The sequence below is a fragment of the Mauremys mutica genome, chromosome 6 (genome assembly GCF_020497125.1).
Source record: "Mauremys mutica isolate MM-2020 ecotype Southern chromosome 6, ASM2049712v1, whole genome shotgun sequence".
Taxonomy (NCBI): Eukaryota; Metazoa; Chordata; order Testudines; family Geoemydidae; genus Mauremys; species Mauremys mutica.
The window spans coordinates 60,036,440-60,058,201 of NC_059077.1; the positions used below are offsets into that span (position 1 = coordinate 60,036,440).

General features: G+C 41.6%; 1 protein-coding gene across 1 annotated transcript in view; it reads right to left on the bottom strand.

Annotated features, from left to right (window-relative positions):
• Positions 1-21,561, bottom strand: part of CHD1 (chromodomain helicase DNA binding protein 1) — a 72,655-nt gene extending 51,094 nt beyond the window's left edge. The window contains exons 1-2 of the mRNA XM_045021194.1: positions 21,235-21,561; positions 19,147-19,355 (exon numbers count right to left, since the gene is read on the bottom strand). Coding sequence (XP_044877129.1) covers positions 19,147-19,199 — 53 coding nt within the window. The 5' untranslated portion in view covers positions 19,200-19,355; positions 21,235-21,561. The remainder of the gene's footprint in view (positions 1-19,146; positions 19,356-21,234) is intronic.
• Positions 21,562-21,762: the final 201 nt, after the last annotated feature.

Here is a 21,762-nt window from a genome sequence, read left to right on the forward strand (position 1 = left end):
TCATGTCCAGTGTAGGTTATACGATGGGTTTCTGATAGAGACATGTACTATGATTTTCACGTGCAGTTAATTAACAGCTAATGCACAAAGCAGAACTGAGATGGAAAGAAAGGATCAGAGATATCCCTCCTCCTTCCAGACAACCAGACAACAGGAAAGGAGAAAGGGGTCTGATAAACTCAGAGCTATTAGCCAAACCTTGTAGAAAAGATAAAATGCTTCAAGCAAGGACCAGGGACAGCACCCTGATAGGACAGGTCATCCATGATCAGGGCATACAGTCCAAGCAGGCAGAATGGTAATGGCACTGCATTTCACACCCATCTCAATTATTTGTTTTAAATAATATCTATATAATTTCAGTATCACCCATCACTGTCAGGCAAAGAGGTCTTCCAGCAAAAGCAGGATAGATCAGATTGTCTTTCCTAATATTTCTGAAGTAAAAAGAAAAAACTTCAAAACTTTTAAAAACCACACATATTTCAGCCCTTCTTTATATTTCATAAAGAAACCAAAATAGGACAAACCATCAAATTTAAACAAAATCCTTTGTAGGTCACATTTCAGGCCTTGTGTTGCAAATCTGGACCTGGTGATTTATACAAAGACAGGGTTATCAGGAAGAGTTATCAGGACCCTTGGATTCCATTCCTGAGGGCTCACCTACATAGGTAATTATACTAGCATGATTTTACTGGTATAGTTATCCAAATGTAACTCCCCATGTTGACATACTTATGCCAGTAAAATTCCCCATTTAAAAAAGCTCAGAGTCTCCCACTAAACTACTGCATAACCACCAGCAAGTCACCTGCCTTACGTACATAGTTATGCTTGAGATGACTGACTGCCCCCTTCTCTCTCTCTTCCTCCTTTAGTTACATCACACTTCAAATAATTTATTTAATTTAAAAGAATGAATTAGTGTACATAAGATTTTGCAACAATATTTTTATATGCACATATGGTGAACTATGTTCAAGATACAAACAAATCTGGTTTCTCAAAACAATTAAAAAAAACAAAACAAAAACCATAATACACCTCTACCCCGACATAACGCAACCCGATATAACATGAATTCGGATATAACGCTGTAAAGCAGTGCTCTGGGGGGGACGGGGCTGCGCACTCCGGCGGATCAAAGCAAGTTCAATATAACGCGGTTTCACCTATAACGCGGTAAGATTTTTGCTTCCCAAGGACAGCGTTATATTGGGGTAGAGCTGTATTAATTTAACATAGAAGCCCCAATATTTTTAGACAGACATCTTGATGGAAAGCATTATAGGGACAATTTTGCCTTTAAAGTAGCTGAATAATTTAAAAAGAATGTATACCAGGACTGTAAATAAGCATCTTGATAGAACAGATAATATTAAAAAAACAATTATAAAAATCAATCCATCCTCTTAACAGACTTTCAGTTGCATTACGTTTAAAAAAAACTGTTATCATATAACTTTAAACAAACTTTCCCTTGTGCTAAAACTATTTGAACCCATGTATGCAAGTTGCGTGCCTCTCTATCAATGACTGATGAATACATAAGACTACAAAGCATGCAGTAACTATTTTAAAGACTACCAGTAGCTTTATTTTAAAAAACAAACAAAACACCAAAGCCTATGTAATCTAACTGGATATTTATTAAGAGCATGTTTTCTACAATAAAATGTGGTTGGAGCAGTGCCTTTTTTTTTTTTTTTAAATCTTGCCCTTATGGATGCCAAGAAAGCATTCCAAATATGAACTGAGAGTAAATCCCTCCAATATTAGCACTAAACAACTAGCTATTAGTTAATGGGAGCTGTGCATGCTCAGCATCTCTGAACTTAAAGCACCTCAGCCTTTAAAAATTAGGCATCCTAAAATTGAGGCAACCGCTGTACCTTACTTTTTCCATGTCTAAAAGGGGACAATACCCATCTTTAGGGAAAAAAACATTGATATCCTCAGTTTAAAGAGCCATATGCAGCGTACGACAGAGACACTGGATTTATGGCTTATTATAACAACAATCTGTAACCCACTAAATCCCCCCTTTTTGTCCTATACAGAGGTGTTAACAGGTCACTCTACCTTGAATGGTCCCTTAGAATATGAGCTAACTATTTATGCTAAACAATCTATTCCATCTTGCATTTAGCTGTGATGCTCAGAATACCTTTCCCAGACCTGAAGAAGAGCTCTGTGTGGCTTGTGTCTCTCGCCAACAGACGTTGGTCCAATAAAAGATATTTTCTCACCCACCTAGTCGCTCTAATATCCTGGGACCAACATGGCTACAACAACACTGCATATGCAGTGTAAAGTATTCTTAATGTAGCTGGCTGTAGCTGTTGTGGATATGAAGGGAAGTGCTCTACTATCTACAACTGCCCCATTAAGAGTTGTGAAGCCCAACAGTGCTTCTCTCTCCTGGTCTCTAATCCTAGAGCAAGTCTAAAGGACAACGTTAAAAGCTACCTCTGTTCCTACGTTTGCCTAGCCCAGTGGGAGAGAAACAATGTTTCTGTTACCTAGAGGAACAATTAACTATTTCTATAAAGTGCTCATTGGGCATGTCTCCACAGGAGAAAAAAAGGAGGTGGTGAGTCTCAGAGCCCAAGTCAACTTAGATTCACACTGCAGGGTTAAAAATAGCAGGGCAGATATTGGGGGCTCAAGAACCTGGGGAGGGTCTTAGATTCCAAGCTCCAGCCCGAGCCCAACATTTACACTGCTATTTTTAGCGCCGCAGCATAAGCCCTGCAAGCTAAGTCAGTTGACCCAGGCTCTGGGCTCATGGCCATGGGTCTTTTCATACCCCTGAGCGACGTAGCTAGGTTGACCTAAGTTTTAGGTGCAGACCAGGCCTGAGTGCCCTGAAGTGGGTGTGTGGAGAAACATGCTATTGAGCTTCTGCATCCTTGCCAAGGAAAGAAAACAAGGCATTGAGATTGCTCCTAAACTTCCCCATTCCCTGATCAAGGGCTTGTCATTTCCTAGATTGGAAACATGAGACAAAACACACAACAGAGACAGTCCTCCGGTGGATCTAAGTTTCTAATGTAAAAAAAAATTAAACAGACAAACCCTTTTTTCCCCTTTTCAGTTTACCTTTAACAGGGGGATCATTCTGCTCTAGTACACTGAAGAACTGATAAATTGTTTATGCCAACATGGACCACTGTAGCATCCCTTTGGATTGATACTACAGTCCCAACTGAGCTTTTGTTTTTGTCCCTGAATTCTACCGGATCACTGAAGCCTGACAAGTTCTCTTCTGGTGGTAGAATACCCTTCACGTCTGGAAAGGGACAGTTAGCTTTTTTCCCCCAAGAACAATCCAACCCAAAGTATGGTTACATTTGTAAACTGCTTTGAGATATGAATGTACTATGAAAGTTTAAGTTATAAAATTTACTTTGTATGTGTGTAGGTGAGAGAGGAGGAAGGGATTTATCTTAGGAAGCATAACACTCCATCCATATTTCAATTCACAGCTTCTGCCTAAAATATGACAGTAATTATTTTTCTCAAGCTCACACACTTGCTGGGAGATTTGTTCTTCCTAACCAAGCTGATGGAGAAAAGAAAGAGGAAAGAAAAAGGTGGGCGGAGGAGAGAAGAATCCATTGGTATCACCAGAAGAAATGAGAGGAACAGAATTAAGTTGGAAAGTTCGCAAAAGTCAGAGGGATTTATTTATTTACTTTGAAAGTCTACTTCATCTACTCCTGTAGTTTAGTATCAGTAATGAAGAGCCAACCATTCAAATTATTAATAAGGTTAAAAATAAACTTCGACACATCTCACTCCAAAGAAATAGTTCTAGCCCAGACTCCCACTTCATAGGCTTGTAGGGTCTGAGAACAGTGTGTAATTTGTGTCAACAAACATTGGTGTTCATGGGGTACCTCATTTAATTCTGAAATAACCCTTGTAGCAAAGCAGAGTTGACAAGTTTTCCAAGACCCAGAAAGTCATCATAAGATGCAGGGGTAGTCTGGAGGAAAAAAAAGTAGAGGGTTGACTGGAGGGTTTTTCTGTGTGCACTGGGAAGGTTTTGGAGAGTTGGGATGGTAAGACTGGAGTAGAACATCAGGGTTTTGGCATTCCTCCCCCAAGTCTATGAGGACTTGGAGGAAAGACCCTACTCCATTCCCACCAGCCCTGGCCTTCCAGTCTTCTTTTTAACCAGTACCTGCTCTCTTAGGCAACATGTACAAAAAAAGGAATTGAGGCATTGGTAAGTGAAACAGTGGCAAGTGAACCAGCACCAGCGTAAGTACCAACAATGCAGTGAGTTCACATCTGTCATGCTATTTCAACGGTAGGTTCTTTGCATTTTTGTCCCACACATACTAGTGTTCTGGCCACTGACACATCTCTCCCCCTCTGAGTACCTATTCCACATTTCCCAGCACAGCACTTTGCAGCAGGTGTATAATCTCTACAGTATATAGTGTATGTATGTGCACTTATTCACATACTTTTGTTTTAGCTGTCACTTTTGAATGGTGCTGTTCTGCATGAGGAATTGCTCATCTGATGCTGAGGGGTAGAAGCTATGCCCTCCTACTCACTGCAGATACCATGACAAAAAGCCTAAACCTCTGCTGACCACGTTCCATGCATCCCACCCAGTTCCTCCATTGCCTTAGGTGGGAAGGCAGAGAAGGAAGAAGAAGAAGAAGAAGAAAAAAAGGAAATGGCTGAGAGGCTGAGATTGCAGTCAGAGATGAAGGGTGAAAAGACAGTCTGGGGCATATACATTAAAGCCTCTGTTCTGTTTTTCAGAGCGTAGGGCTATGGGAGATGGTCCTAAGAGAAAGGCTTGGAAGTTGTAGCAGCCCCACTCGTATAGGGAGATGAGGAGTCCGTGTGTGAAATACTCATTTCACGAGGAGAGATGTTTCCAGGTGGAATTCCATGAACAAAATATACATACCAGAAGTTACAGGTTTAAATTACATTGTACTTGAAGCTATTTTTGTGACCTTCATTGTTTCTCTGTAAGATGGAATTGGGGATGTATCCATTGGAAGCCAACAGAAGCCAACTTCAGCAGAGTTCCATCTTGGCTGGTCTCAGGCAAACACTGAACTGGGACAGGAAGACTGGGTTTGAGCCATTTGCATGCCAATCTGCAGTCAGCTTGACAGATAGATGATAGAGGCAGTAGTCTGAGCCATCAAAACTGTCAGTGAAGAATGAGTAAAGATATTCTAGGATAGCACTAACTCCCATCCAAAAAGTGTTTTTTCTGTATATACACCCAGGTGTATATATGTGCTAAGTGATCCACAGAATGATTAAAATTGAAGTTTTCCTAGTGCAGCATACAAGACGTATCTTGATCAACTGCCTTGACATAATATGGTTCTAGAACAGTGTTTTTTTCCATCTCCAACATTCCCACTGTCGACTGGCCTTAGGAAAGCAGTGCATCCATTTAATTTTTGAATGGATTTTCGAATTTTTTGCTGAGTGGTTGAAGAAACTTAGCATTTAAGCTTTCTTAAAACAAAAAATGAGATCTACCAGAAAAAATGGATATCAGAAATCCATCACCCAGATTTCTAGTGCCACAAATGAGATTTACTTCATCCTCCAAACTACTTCCTGTTCCAACAGTTTTAGTTACAGAAGAGAAAGAGGAAACTATTCCCAAAGCTAAATCAGTTTGAAAAAAAGTTTAAATATGGACAAGCTGGATTTATGGAATTAAAAGACCCCTCTCTCTCTCTCTCTCTTGCTCTCTCTCTAAGTTGTGTGACAGTGCCAGAAGTGGTTTAATCTTTCTTGAAGTGGGAAAGAAGAGATGTGATGTTAGAAGGGAAGTGATCAATATGTTTCAAGAAAGAATCATTACAAGCTTTCATTTTTAATTGAACTACTACTGGTAGTGTTTCACACTATATCAAACCTGACCTTTAAAATAATTGTTTTACTGGAGAACAACAACATGACAGTTAAGTTAACATTACAATAAAACTGTATATGGGCTCCCTTTGTGACAACGATGTTAAGGTGTGAATCCAAACTATATCTTAATGCCTCCTTTGCTTGAGGTTTGCCCTGCTTTAGAAGCAGGGTTCCTTCCTCAATATATTATTTCCTTTTCTTTTTTCTACCCTTCCCCACTTTCTCCAAAGGCATTTTATGCCAGCAACTCCCTTTCCCAGCTGAAGAGTGATGGATATTGCTCACTGTTATCAACTCTGCCTCTTTAGTTAGGCCCAATTCTGCAACCCTTTCTCACAATGAATACTACCTGTTCATGCAAGCAGTCCTATTGAGCTGTATGGGAATACTCACCTGAACAGGTACTGCTCATTATGAGTTAAGGTTCCAAAACTGTACCCCTCATTCTCATAGTTCAAAAGACCACTGAAACATTCCTTCACCCAGGAGCTCAAAATGCTGTCACCCAGTCTGACATGCGGATAAATATTCTTGAATAGAACTACTGCAAATGAATATGCCTTAGTTCACCAATGCAAGTTTCTCCATGTTTGCCTCTTCCCTTAACTTCTATTTGGGTTCAACTCTTCTCCTACTGCCTCAGGATCATATCTGTTTCATGCTGTTCAAAATAAGGAAATTAACTTGAACCTGAAGTTTTCATTCTGTTATTCTTGCTGGGATTGTGATCCTCTGCCGCTGCTGGAGGTGTTCTTATGTGAGGAAAGAGAGTGGAAAGAAAAGGTGTGATGGTCAGTTTGTTCATTTGCCTCCCCCTCACTTCAGAGAACTCCTAGCAGCAATGGAGAGGATTGTATCTTTGCTTCAGCTGTTCTTAAACACAATAGCAATAGAGTGAAACTAGGTACATGTCAGTCTCATCTACTGAGACCAAAAAATCTCTATGGATAGTAATTCCATGCTCTAGTAATAATATAGCAGTAGGATGTGTTACCAACCACCTGACCAGAATGGCGACAGTGACTGTGAAATGCTCAGGGAGATTAGAGAGGCTATTAAAATTAAAAAAAACCTCAATAATAATGAGGGATTTCAACTATCCCCATATTGACTGGGTACATGTCACCTCAGGATGGGATGCAGAGATAAAGTTTCTTGACACCTTAAATGACTGCTTCTTGGAGTGAAACCCACAAGAGGGCAGTTCTTAATTTAGTCCTAAGTGGAGCACAGGTTCTGGTCCAAAAGGTGAATATAATTGGACCGCTTGGTAATAGTGACCATCATATAATTAAATTTAACATCCTTGTGGCAGGAAAAACACTACAGAAGCCCAACACTATAGCATTTAATTTCAGAAAGGGGGATAACACATAAATAAGGAAATTAGTTAAACAGAAATTAAAAGGTACAGCGCAGAAATTGAAATCCCTGCAAGCTGCATGGACACTTTTTAAAGACACCATAATAGAGGCTCAACTTAAATGTATACCCCAAATTAAAAAACATAGTAAGAGAACCAAAAAAGTGCCACCGTGGCTAAACAACAAAGTAAAAGAAGCAGCGAGAAGCAAAAAGGCATCCTTTAAAAAGTGGAAGTTAAATCCTAGTGAGGAAAACAGAAAGGAGCATAAACTCTGGCAAATGAAGTGTAAAAATATAATTAGGATGCTCAAAAAAGAAATTGAAGAACAGCTAGCCAAAGACTCAAAAAGTAATAGCAAAAAATGTTTTAAGTACATCAGAAGCAGGAAGCCTGCTAAACAATCAGTGGGGCCACTGGACAATCGAGATGCTAAAGGAGCACTCAAGAACAATAAGGCCAATGAGGAGAAACCAAATGAATTCTATGTATCGGTCTTCACAGCTAAGGACATGAGGGAGATTCCCAAGCTTGAGCCATTCTTTTTAGGTGAAAAATCTGAGGAACCAGACTGACTGGTCATTAGAAGAGGTTTTGGAACAAACTGATAAACTTAACAGGAATAAGTCACCAAGACCAGATGGTATTCACCCAAGAGTTCTGAGAGAACTCAAATGTGAAATTACAGAACTACTAACTGTAGTCTGTAACCTATCATTTAAATCAGTTTCTGTACCAAATGACTGGAAGATAGCTAATGTGACACCAATTTTTAAAAAGGGCTCCAGAGGTGATCCTGGCAATTACAGGCCAGTAAGCCTGACTCCAGTACCGGGAAAACTGGTTGAAACTATAGTAAAGAACAAAAATGTCAGACATATAGAGGTCAAGTATCACAGGGGTAGCTGTGTTAGTCTGGATCTGTAAAAGCAGCAAAGAGTCCTGTGGCACCTTATAGACTAACAGACGTTTTGGAGCACGAGCTTTCGTGGGTGAATACCCACTTTGTCGGATGCATGATGAAGTGGGTATTCACCCACGAATGCTCATGCTCCAAAATGTCTGTTAGTCTATAAGGTGCCACAGGACTCTCTGCTGCTTTTAGACATATAGATGAACATAATGTGTTGGGGAAGAGTCAACATGTTTTTTGTAGAAGGATATCATGCCTCACCAACCTACTAGAATTCCATGAGGGGGTCAACAAGCACATGGACAAGGGGGATCCAATGGATATAGTGTACTTAACTTTTCAGAAAGCCTTTGACCAGGTCCCTCACCAAAGGCTCTTAAGCAAAGTTAGCTGTCATGGGATAACAGGGAAGGTCCTCTCATGGATTAAAAGATAGGAAACAAAGGGTAGGAATAAATGATCAGTTTTTAGAATGGAGACCGTAAATAGTTGTGTCCCGCAGGGGTCTGTACTGGGACCAGTCCTGTTCAATAGATTCACAAATGATCTGGAAAAAGTGAGGTGGCAAAATTTGCAGATGATACAAAATTACTCAAGATAGTTACGTCCCCGGCAGACTGCAAAGAGCTACAAAAGGATCTCTCAAAACTGGGTAACTGGGCAACAAAATGGCATTTGAAATTCAATGTTGATAAATGAAAAGTAATGCATGTTGGAAAACATAATGCCAACTATACATATAAATGATGGGGTCTAAATTAGCTGTTACCACTCAAGAAAGATCTTGGAGTCATTGTGGCTAGTTCTCTGAAAACATCCACTCAATATGCAGCAGCAACCAAAAAAAAGCAAACAAAATGTTGGGAATCATTAAGAAAGGGAGATAATAAGACAGAAAACATCACATTGTCTCAATATAAATTCATGGTACACTCACATCTTGAATACTGCGTGCAGATGTGGTTGCCCCATCTCAAAAAAGATATATTGGAACTGGAAAAGGTTCAGAAAAGGGCAACAAAAATGATTACAGATATGGAACAGCTACCATATGAGCAGATACTAATAAAACTGGGACTTTTCAGCTTGGAAAAAGAGATGACTAAAGGGGGATATGATAGAGGTCTATAAAAACATGACTGGTGTGGAGAAAGTAAATAAGGAAGTGTTATTTAGTCTCTCTCATAACACAAGAACTAGGGGTCACCAAATGAAATTAATAGGCAGCAAATTTAAAACAAACAAAAAGAAGTATTTTTTTCACACAGCGCACAGTCAACCTGTGGAATTCCTTGCCATAGGATGTTGTGAAAGCCAAGACTATAACAGAGTTCAAAAAAGAACTAGATAAGTTCATGGAGGATAGGTCAATCAATGGCTATTATATGTCATCAAGTGGGGCTTGGTGCACAAGTTCACAATGTATAGTTAAAAAGTTTCATTTCATGTTCAATGTTTGAAAAGAACCTTTCACAACATTACACATGTATAACTGATATTTTCAGAATCAGCACGAGGAGCAACAGTGTGGAAAAAAGAACATTTCCCAGAGTGGTTGAGATTTCTTGCAAAAAAGAGGTAAAAAGAAAAGCATGACAATCCAGTGAAAAGTTGGCAGATTTAATTTATTCTTTCTGTGTCAATCCATTTTTCATCGAACTATAATGAAAAATAAATAGTACGGTACTCAGTTTACATTCCATTTCTTTAAATTGCCATTTCAATGAGATTCAACCCCTTGTCACAGCTTGAGCTCGCCCTTTGAGAATCCTGGGCTCTGCCTCACTCGAGACTTAGTTTACCACGCTGCACCATGGTCACCTGACAGGAGCATGAGACTAGAAGCCAGGTCTGCTGGGGGATACAAGGGCAGCCTGAATTCAGATAGGAGTGAGAACCAAAAGAAGAAACAATTGGCTGAAGAATGTAGGATCTGGGAAAAAACAGGTTTTGACTTTCATTCACACTGAACTGTTATTTTAATAAACTAGAACCCCAAGGAGAATGTACTTGAATGACAAGGACCATGCTATTATTAGAGACCTCAGGAAGGGTAAACAGAGGGAGTGAGACACCCATAGCCAGACTAAGTAAGCCACTACTACATTCTTGTTAAACTGAAATCTGAAATGTGAGTATGATGGAGCCACCACTTTGACATAATTTCATAGACAAAATTTTGCAGACATATGCAGCTTAAAAACTGAAAACTCATCTAGAAACTTTTTCATACGAGTTTTTAAATTAACTTATCTGTGTGAAAGTACATTATGTAAGATTTAGCATCCTGGCACAAAGAGAACAAGACAGTAGTGTCCACTTCCATACTTCCAATGATTTTAAAAAAATTCAAGTGTAAATTTAAGTTTGATTTTCCGAACTTAAAAAAAAGCAGTATCCTTAAGCCATATTCCCCTGAAGTTACCAATAAGAATGTTCAAGCTTAAACTTCTTTCCAAAATAAATATGACAGCATGAATAATTTCTGTACTGAGCATCTGTTGCTTTGCTCCTATGCAGAAACACTAACTCTGTTGCTCCTCCCTACAGATATCCTCCCAATTCAGTTACCCCTCTTAACCACATACTTCAAAAAATCCACAGCATTTCTATGTAAACCAATAAAACCCCCATATGGCTCTCTTCTTGTGCTTCCCAGTTCCCTCCCACTCCACCCCACTAAACTCCTTTATCTCCATGTGGCTCCCTGCCATCCATTTGACACCCTGATCAAATTCACTGGCCTTCCGTATATGGAGAAGAGCATCGGCTCACAAGACGGCCATGAGAAGTCCATGGCCCACAATCTACACCCATTAGATCAGGGGCGTGCAAACTTTTTGGCCTGAGAGCCACAGCAGGTTTCTCAAATTGTATGGAAGGCCGGTTATGGGAAGCTGTGCCTCCCCATACAGCTAGGCGTGTCCCATCCCCGCCCCTATCCAACCCGCCCTGCTTCTTGTGCCCTGACAGCCCCCCCGGGACTCCTGCCCCATCCACCCCTCCCTGTCCCCTGATCGCCCCTAGCCTCCCCATCCAACCCCTCCTTTTCTTCCTGACTCCCCCCCCCAGCACCCCTGCCCCCATTCAACTCCCCTGGTTCCCCACCCTCTGACCGCCCCAACCCCTATCCACACCCCCGCCCCCTGACCACCACCTTGAACTCCCCTTCCCTCTATCCAATCCCGCACCTGCTCCCTGCCCCCTTACCGCGCTGCCCAACGCACCAGATCAGGCCGGCTCTGCAGCTGTGCTGCCGGGCAAGAGTTCGCAGCCCCACCATTCAGAGCACTGCGCCGGCGGCACAGTGAGCTCAGGCTGCTGGGGAGGGGCCACAGCACGAGAGAGGCCAGGGGCTAGCCTCTCAGGACAGGAGCTCAGGGACTGGGCAGGAGGCACCTGCAGGCCGGATGTGGCCCGCGGGCCATAGTTTGCCCACCTCTGTGTTAGATCATGCCTACACAGGATTAGAATACCTGTATCAGAGCAAATGCAGCTGAATACATTGTGCAATAGCTAAATTAAACTCCTAAACTAGCCAGTGGTTCCAGTCCATATTGAATCCAGCACAATTAAATATAATTGGAAGGGCCAGTTCTGATTGTTTGAGATAAGCATTACCACGCATTACTAATACCTCGGAAGTGAAAAACACACTTTGTTTTAAACTTTTGTATCTCAAATACCCAGTCTGAGTTTTTCCAACCTAAAAAAAATAAAAAAGAACTCTGGCATCAGATGACATATGGGGAATTTCTCACTGATTTAGCTTTATTGTAGTGGAGTGTAAAAACAAAAATAAAACAACTTGTGATAGTACACTTGAAACTTAGAGGCTCTTTGAACAGAGGTACTAATTCTCACCAACACACTTTAAACTTCATTCGCTAACACTAATGTTATATAAGAACATAAGAATGGCCGTACTAGGTCAGACCAAAAGTCCATCAAGCCCAGTATCCTGTCTGCCAACAGTGGCCATTGCCAGGTGCCACAGAGGGAGTGAACCCAGCAGGCAATGATCAAGTGATCTCTCTCCTGCCATCCATCTCCACTCTCTGACAAACAGAGGCTAGGACACCATTCCTTACCTATCCTGCCTAATATCTATTAACAGACTCAACCTCCATGAATTTATCCAGTTCTCTTTTAAACGCGTTATAGTCCTAGCCTTCACAACCTCCTCAGGTAAGGAGTTCCACAAATTGATTGTGCGCTGTGTGAAGAACTTCCTTTTATTTGTTTTAAACATGCTGCCCATTCATTTCATTTGGTGGCCCCCAGTTCTTTATATTATGGGAAAAAGTAAATAACTTTTCCTTATTCACTTTCTCCACACCACTCATGATTTTATATACCTCTATCATATCCCCCCTTAGTCTCCTCTTTTCCAAGCTGAAAAGTCCTAGCCTCTTTAATCTCTCCTCATATGGGACCCATTCCAAACCCCTAATCATTTTAGTTGCCCTTCTCTGAACCTTTTCTAATGCCAGTATATCTTTTTTGAGATGAGTAGACCACATCTGTACACAGTATTTGAGATGTGGGCGTACCATGGATTTATACAAGGGCAATAAGATACTCTCCATCTTATTTTCTATCCCCTTTTTAATGATTCCTAACATCCTGTTTGCTTTTTTGACTGCCGCTGCACACTGTGTGGATGTCTTCAGAGAACTATCCACGATGACTCCAAGATCTTTTTCCTGACTCGTTGTAGCTAAATTAGCCCCCATCATATTGTATGTAGAGTTGGGGTTATTTCTTCCAATGTGCATTACTTTACATTTATCCACATTAAATTTCATTTGCCATTTTGTTGCCCAATCACTTAGTTTTGTGAGATCTTTTTGAAGTTCTTCACAGTCTGCTTCGGTCTTAACTATCTTGAGCAGTTTAGTATCATCTGCAAACTTTGCCACCTCACTTTTTACCCCTTTCTCCTGATCATTTATGAATAAGTTGAATAGGATTGGTCCTAGGACTGATCCTTGGGGGACACCACCTGTTATCCCTCTCCATTCTGAGAATTTACCATTTATTCCTACCCTTTGTTCCCTGTCTTTTAAACAGTTCTCAATCCATGAAAGGACCTCTTATCCCATGACAACTTAATTTACGTAAGAGCCTTTGGTGAGGGACTTTGTCAAAGGCTTTCTGGAAATCTAAGTACACTATGTCCACTGGATCCCCCTTGTCCACATGTTTGTTGACCCCTTCAAAGAACTCTAATAGATTAGTAAGACACGATTTCCCTTTACAGAAACCATGTTGACTTTTGCCCAACAATTTATGTTCTTCTAGGTGTCTGAATTTTATTCTTTATTGTTTCAACTAATTTGCCCGGAACTGACGTAAGACTTACCAGTCTGTAATTGCTAGGATTGCCTCTAGAGCCTTTTTTAATATTGGCGTTCCATTAGCTATCTTCCAGTCATTGGGTAAAGAAGCCAGTTTAAACGACAGGTTACAAACCACAGTTAATAGTTCCACAACTTCACATTTGAGTTCTTTCAAAACTCCTGGGTAAATGTCATCTGGTCCCGGTGGCTTGTTACTGTTAAATTCATCAATGAATTCCAAAATCTCCTCTAGTGAATCTCAATCTCTGACAATTCCTCCGATTTGTCACCTACAAAAGCCGGGTCAGGTTTGGGAATCTCCCTAACATCCTCAGCCGTGAAGACTGAAGCAAAGAATTTGTTTAGTTTCTCCACAATGACTTTATCGTCTTTAAGCACTCCTTTTGTATCTTGATCGTCCAGGGCCCCCACTAGTTGTTTAGCAGTTGTTTCTGCTTCTGATGTACGTAAAAAAAAAATTATTACCTTTTGAGTTTTTGGCCAACTGTTCTTCTAATTCCTCTTTGGCTTTTCTTATTACATTTTTACACTTAATTAAGCAGTGTTTATGTTCCTTTCTATTTACCTCACCACGATTTGACTTCCACTTTTTAAAAGATGCCTTTTTATCTCTCACTGTTTCTTTTACATGGTTGTTAAGCCACGGTGGCTCTTTTACTGTGTTTTTTAATTTGGCGCATACATTTAAGTTGGGCCTCTATTATGGTGTCCTTGGAAAGTGTCCATGCAGCTTGCAGGGATTTCACTCTAGTCACTGTACCTTTTAATTTGTTTAACTAACCCCCTCATTTTTGCATAGTTCCCCTTTCTGAAATTAAATGCCATAGTGTTGGGCTGTTGAGGTGTTCTTCCCACCACAAGGATGTTAAATGTTATTATATTATGGTCACTATTTCCAAGCGGTCCTGTTATAGTTACCTCTTGGTAACTAAGCAACAGAGAAAGAGTCTCTCCCCTATGTGGAGGACTGTGGTGAAACTCAGCAGGGTCCATGAATACCATAGGTTGCCCTTAGATTTATAGCATCTTCTTCCAGAGGTTTTTTTAAATATTAAATCTTTTGATGAAAAGGTGCCACAAACTGCTTTTACTTTCTGATTTGTGCTGGAATTCCACAGAATGTCTTGTCTGTAGTAACAGGTGTTTTGTTTCCTCATTTCCCCCAAAAATGTGTTTCCAGTTTGGGCCAGGGGAATGGGTTAGCTTTAAAGTAGAATTTAAGCATGGCATCTCATTTAGCAGAATTAGTTCTCTGGCTAATAAGCGTATGCGATGTTCACACAGAGGGGGTTCACGGACAACACTACCCAGGGTACTTTCTTGACTACTAGCGGGGAGAATGACACTTCTCCTTTCCCCCTTCCCCAGGCACTCTTCAATGCTTCACTGCCCTGTTCTATCTGAAGCACACAGTAAGATCAGAAAAAATGGAATCCAGATCACAGCAACCCTCTGTTCAAACCATTAGTGTTGATACTATCCATATGCAATTCAGGAGTAGGTAATGCAGTACTGAATTTCCCAAGAGGGGCTGCGCTAACTTGCTCGCTAAGGTTTTCTTGACACTAACTAGCAGGCAATTGTAGCTGAGCCCCCATAAAGAGCTACCACTCCCCAAAGGAAAACTTTGTTTGAATCAGGTGTTCTTGAAAAAGTTTCTTTCCTCCTTTATAGCAAAGGCCATTTGCACAAAGACAGTATTATTGTTACTGAATTTATCTGCTCATGCTTCCTTCCTACTCAGAGGAACAACAATTTGTGATGTTACAGTTAACTGCTTTGGACACATTCCATAATCCTTTGTTTTGTCTTTACATACTGGAATAAGCAGAAAGAAAAGAACTCTCCATAATAATTATGTAACAGAACATTGGGATGACAGAAAGCAGGGATAGATGATAGGATGTTTAGTCTTGTCCAACCTACAGCTTCCACCATTGCCAGCACCAGCAGTAAATTATAAGCACAAAGGCTGCTACCATAGACAAGGTTCATATGCAATACTTGGCAAATGCTTGGACTTGAACATAAAAGTTACATTTTTTTTCACAAGTGGTAAAATAAAGTTTTCCTAACTGGCAGCTGCTATGAGTGGACAGGGATAGAAAAGCCAGATGATAAATTTAATCAGCCTCTGGATGGGGTGGAGACTGGACACAAAAGTAAGGGAGATCTGTACTCTTCATAAGCAAGATCTCTGTTTCCTTCCTTCCCCATCACCAACAGAGGGAAATGGAAGACAGCTGGAATTCCATTACCAGGCTGCTGATGGAACAATCTTTGAGAGTGTCACCTATGCAACAACTTCTTGCTAGTGTGTGAAATTTGAAGTCCGTAACTAATGTTTCCCCCAGTCCTCTTCTCTTCTTGGAAGAAGCTGAATTCTCTCTCTGCTCCTCCCACTCCAGAGCTTTCTAATTATTGTGATAGACAGCAAAAGAGGTTATCTGATGATCTAGTTTTACCCAGCCTCCTGGCTGCTACTTTACAAGCTCCATTTTAGGTCCAGGTGTACTCAGTCACTGCTCAACTTTCTCAACCAGTAACAGCAGCAAAGAGTCTTGTGGCATTCAACCAGTAACAGCACTCTAGATCAAGAGTGACAAACTCACTTGGAGAGGACTCATTTTTATGTTTAATTATGATCCATGGACCAGGATATACACTGAGGTCTACATATTCCCTGCAACACACAACAATATCACAAAGTTTGTACAGGGCTCAAGGGAAGAATATGCCTTATTTGTTGCATTGTCACCAAGAAGATAAAAGACCCTTTTAGATTCACCACTATATCTGTTCTTTGTTTCTCTTCCTTCCCCAACCTCTTTTTATCGGTTTCTCGCCCCCATTCCCCGTCTTTGAGTGCTTCCTCTGTCCTTTTCTCTGCATTTCCTTCCCTGAAGCAACTCCCAATTACCTACCCAGTGTGCTTCAATCCTATTCCCAACTCCATTCCATCCACTAAAATGATCTGTGATTAAATAGTTAATGTTGACAGTCAAGTGTCATCACTGAGCTTTAACGCTGATCTTCTAGTCAGATTAAAAGGGAACATGGGAGTTCATATCTCTGGGTTATGGGCTGAATGCAGCTATCACTGCGCTGGTTACATTTGGAAGCTTATCTGTGCAACGAAGAGGATTAGATGCCCTTTTAAAAAAGCTTAGATTCTGGAGACTCTGAAAAGCATTACAGTATAACAAAACTACATGGGTGGACCATACATTTAAGAACCCTTTGTTAGATTTTAAGCTAGACAGTACTGCTGGAATTTACATTCAGTTCAGATTACCTTCACAACTAGGGCTCAAAACTTTTTTACAATGAAAATGTATATCTACCATTCACAAAGGAAAGCTTCCTGCTTGCAACTTGCAAGTAGGCAGGTGGATTGTTTAAGCTCTGTTCATGCATTATTAGGCTATATGGTTAATAAATAATACATTTAAACAAGCTGTGTTTAAATGCAGAATGAAATTTGACTCCACAGTTAATAATCAAGCTGATTAAGTATATTAGAATCTCTGCTTGATATTCACTTTTAACAGCTTATTTAATAGTAATATTTTTAATGTATGTTGTGTTTTCTTTTTTAAAAAAAGGTAACACACATACATTGCTATTCTATATACATTACGCAGCAGGTGCAGTGTTTCAGTTTGATATGAGGCATCTCTCTTCCTACATTATCTTTAATTAGGTTGGCTTGTGTTTCTTTTTAAGTAGGCAATGCAATCCCATACATTTGCAAAAACATTTGAGATGTTCCAGACAAGTTAGCCACAGTTTTTGAATTTTGATTTACAACATTTTGAAATTCAGGAGGACAAGCTTTGTTGACACTACTTTTTTCTGAGAAAGTGAAAATAAGCCTAGCTCTGAACTTGTGCAACATTATGGTATTAAGCTGCTGCTGAAATTCCACAACCTTGCTGCTTCCAATAAAAGCAAGATAATTGTCTACTCAATCAAGTAAGCCTTCAGAAACATTAGAGGGAATCATTATCATTATCAAGCACTAAAACAAAAATTTCAAACTTGTCATTTTAAAATGCATATACATTATTAATTCTAGGTATAAATGAAGTTCTCATTACACAGAGGCATGATAACATTTACTGTGTAAATACATTTTTGTATGTCTTGTCCCCTCCCATGTGCAGCATGCATTATATTACTTTAATTTAAATAGAAATCTTTGAACTTCTTACAGTCATACAAAGCTGTGAATCATAGAATATCAGGGTTGGAAGGGACCTCAGGAGGTCATCTAGTCCAACCCCCTGCTCACAACAGGACCAATCCCCAAGCACACCATGCCAAGCACATTTGTAGGATAACAAATTTTAATTCCTGCCCATAGTGCTTAAATACATTAACGGGGAGGTTCTGTTAAACTGTTTAGCTAAATAGTTAATATTTACACACTGAAGCTTGAATGAGAATTAGTAAAAATCCCACTGAAAGAAAGAAAGAGGTAGTTCAAACCTCCTTCACAACTATTTCAGTCAGAAGATGGAAAAAAAAATTTTTTTTTTAAAGGAACAATTTGTCTCAAATTCTCTGCAACCAAGCAGAGAAGCTTTCAGATGGAAGTTGTATTTTCTACTACAGAAAACAGCCATGGAGGTTATCAGAAATCCAGAAAGTCCCTAAATTTACATAAGTTATAAAAATTATACACACAAAGTTTTAATCTCTTACTCTAATTTATGAAAACCAAAAAAAATAGCCTTTGAGGTTCCATGAGGACTGTTTTGCTTGGTTTGAAAGACACGTTCTGTATTATACTAAATAAACTTCCCTATAGCAAGAGGAAAGTCTTCTAAACAACTAAAAGCAGTATACATTCTCAAGCATCAAAACAAAGTTTGAGACTAGTAACTTCTAGATTACAGATTGTTAAATTCAAAATGGCAATGAATCAATGGCCGTACTTGAGAAGGCAATTTTGCAACCTGGTTATTTCACACTGATGAAGCCCCCAAAGCTTTTGTAGCTCAGCAACTAAGGAAAACTACAGATTACATAACAAAATCAAAGATCAACCTCCTCTTATAAGTTAGGTTGGACTTTTATACTGCACCCATCACCAGGGTACCTGAGTGCATAGGTTGCATTTCCAATATCCGAGGCTTATTTTGATATTCTGAATACATTTTTCCACCTTCAAATTTATTAGGAAGGACAAAAATTAGTTTTATAAACAGTAAAGCTCTTCTCTTGGACCAACTATATTACCTAAATACTAATTTTAACACACTAAAATAACTTCCTTTACTAAGGTCTATAGTTTTTATAAAACAATGCTGACAGATAATAAATAATGCCAAACGAGCTGGGTTTTTTTTCAAATGCAGATAGCGCAGGCTAAATACAAATAAACTAACAGTATGCTTATAATATAACATGCATTAAGATACCAAGGTGACAGGCATTATATAAGAATCTGACGAGGACAGAATAAGACCTAAAAACTATGTTCTGCATCTATGCCAAAGAGTTTCAGCTGTCCACAATAAAGTTATAAACTCAAGCTGTCTTCAAATAAGACCATATAGCAGAGACTTGAAATGATTAGTGCTTACCTTGATTCTCCACTACTGTTTCTTATGCTTTCCTCATCACTGTGCCCATTCATTGTAAATATTCAGAAGTTTAAAATATAAGTCCACTCAGTTTTTGAGATGGATATTAAAAGTTCCCTTTATAGTCTTCCTTGTACTCCACGTGTTTTACAGGTGACTTGTTTGTTCGACTGTTCACTGAAGGTATTCAAGATCCTTTCCCAAATTACCTAAAACACAGTTAGATACACAAAAAAGTGTTAAGAATATGATTTTAAATATTGCATGGTTCCATACAACCTCTAAGGATGCTAAAGATAACTGACCTAACAAACTAACATTTAAAAGGATCAAATGTGAAATCTACTTCATTAAAAAAGTGAAAAGTACTTTCTAGCACTACCCGTTGCAATTGCTGATATTTTTGTAATCACACTTTCCTGTTTAAAGAACATTTCTCTTTCCCATTGCTCCGTGAAAGGCCCACACAAAGAACAGAGTATGACTGTCTATACAAAGGAACTGTTAAACTGAAAATACAGTGACAAACACAAAGTACACAAACTGAAAATAAATAAAAGTATTTTTCTAATGTATAGTAAGTGAGAAGATACTACTGGTCAACATTTTGGGACAGGAACTGTCATTTATTGTATGTATCAAGCGCTGAACATTGTGATCTAGACCTACTTGGCTTTTAAGCGCTACTGCATGATAAACTTTAAACAAGTACAGGTTAAAAAGGCAAGTATTTTATTTCAACTGATGGAACAATAATCAAATCAGTAAAGAAATACTATAAACATACTGTAAAAGCATTTCCAGGTTCAAGCATAACATTTTCTCTAATTATCAACCAGCCTAACTGCCACACATTTAAAAAGTTATGCTCGTCAAGAGTTATCCAATAACAAATCTAACTCAAGATCCCACAGCTGTGATGGGCAATATTTCACATACCACGATAATCAGAGCTGTGTGTACTCAAGTATCCGAAGCATCAGGGGTCACTGTAAGTGTCCTACAGCAGGAGTACAAGGATAAACCTCGTAACAAATCAACGAATGAAGAGTGCCCCGAAGGCACTGAATGGATGTGAATGAGAAGAGGGTTTAATACACAGCTCACCCGTCCGCCCCTCCACCTCCTCGTTTGCCCGCAGTGATTCGACTGAGTCTGTGCTGCTGGGGTTTCCTCAGGCTACTACTACTACTCTCAGGCGTCACAGTTTCTCATCCAGGCCAGTACACAAAGGACATGGCGGAGGGTATGAGCGACCAAGGAGCCCGATAATCCTGCCCCAGCCACAAGCCCAACCCGACTGGGAATCAGAGACAAGGGGGACAGCGCGTCCGCGGGGCGGCCCGTCGCTGCAGCACTTCGAGGCGCTGTTGCGGCGGGAGCGCCCCTGTCGATTACAGACCTGGGGGGTCTAGTGGTTCAACAAAGCTGCCCGCTAGGAGGCCTGGCTAGCACCCGCTGCGGGCCGGGCTCCTCGGCCCTGCCATCCCAAAGCCACTCACCGGCATCCCCATCCCAGCCATTCGGCCTTCGGCAGCTTCCAAATTTACCCGCCCAGGCCGGTGGGCGCAGCTCTCTCTCCCCACCATGCTGTGCTGGGGGACCCGCTGGCCAAAGAGCTTCTCTGGCTGTAATCCCAGAAACGCAGCGGCCTCTTCCTTTCCCAACCACCCGCCCTCCAGGAGAGCCCGGGTCAGAACCGCCCCGGCCTCCGCCCCCTCCCGGCAATGGTCGGTCTCCCTCCTCCTCCGTGGACACTTCCCCGCTCCCGGCGCGGCCTGCACTGGCGCTGCTCTTGGCCACGGCTCCCCGGCCGACTCAGCCCCCGCACTGCACGCTCCTCACATCGCCAAGGCAGTGCGAGGGCCGCGCTCCCACCTCCCAACCGGCTCCCCCCGCCGGGAGCCAGCGAGCCCCGCTCCCCAGCGCTCATCACCCCCGCCCCGCCTGGAAGCGGTAAACAGGCCCCGCTCCCGGCTTCTTCCCACTCAGCCCCCGGCCTGGCCGCCGAGCCCCGGCAGCCGCAGAGAGTCCAGCTCCAGACCTGCGAGAAACTAACGAGCCCAGCCCGGGCAGGCCGCTTCCTACCTGCGCGTGTCTCGGCCGCGCCTCCCCAGGGCCGCGCTGCCGGGACACAGCGTTATCCCAGTGGAGAGGAAAGTGCTGCCTGCAGCCCGGGCTCGGGGGCTACTCCGGCCGCCGCCGCCGGGCCTGGGCCGCTTCTCCCCCGCCGGCCGCACTGGGCCCCTCGCTGACCTACACGGCGGGCTGGCCCGCGGCGCTTCGCACAATGAAGCCCGAACCGGGAGGGGAAGAGAAGCAGGGTGCGCGCTGCGCCGCTGCCGCCACCGCTTAGGTCCTCCCGGCCGCCGCCATCACGCTACCGCCGCTCAGTACAGTCAAGTCTCCCCCTCCCTCGGCCCGATGGAAACCCCGGGCGTGATGTCAGCCCGGCGCCCTGGGACAGTGTGAGCGGAGGGAGGAGCTAGGCAAGGGGGCAGGACTCAGCAGCCGGGAGGGCGAGCGACGGGAGGAAGTTGGCGGCCTGACGGGGCCCAAGGGAGAGGGTGGCGGACTCTGCAGGGCGGCAGGGATCAGAAAGAAGGGCACAGGACA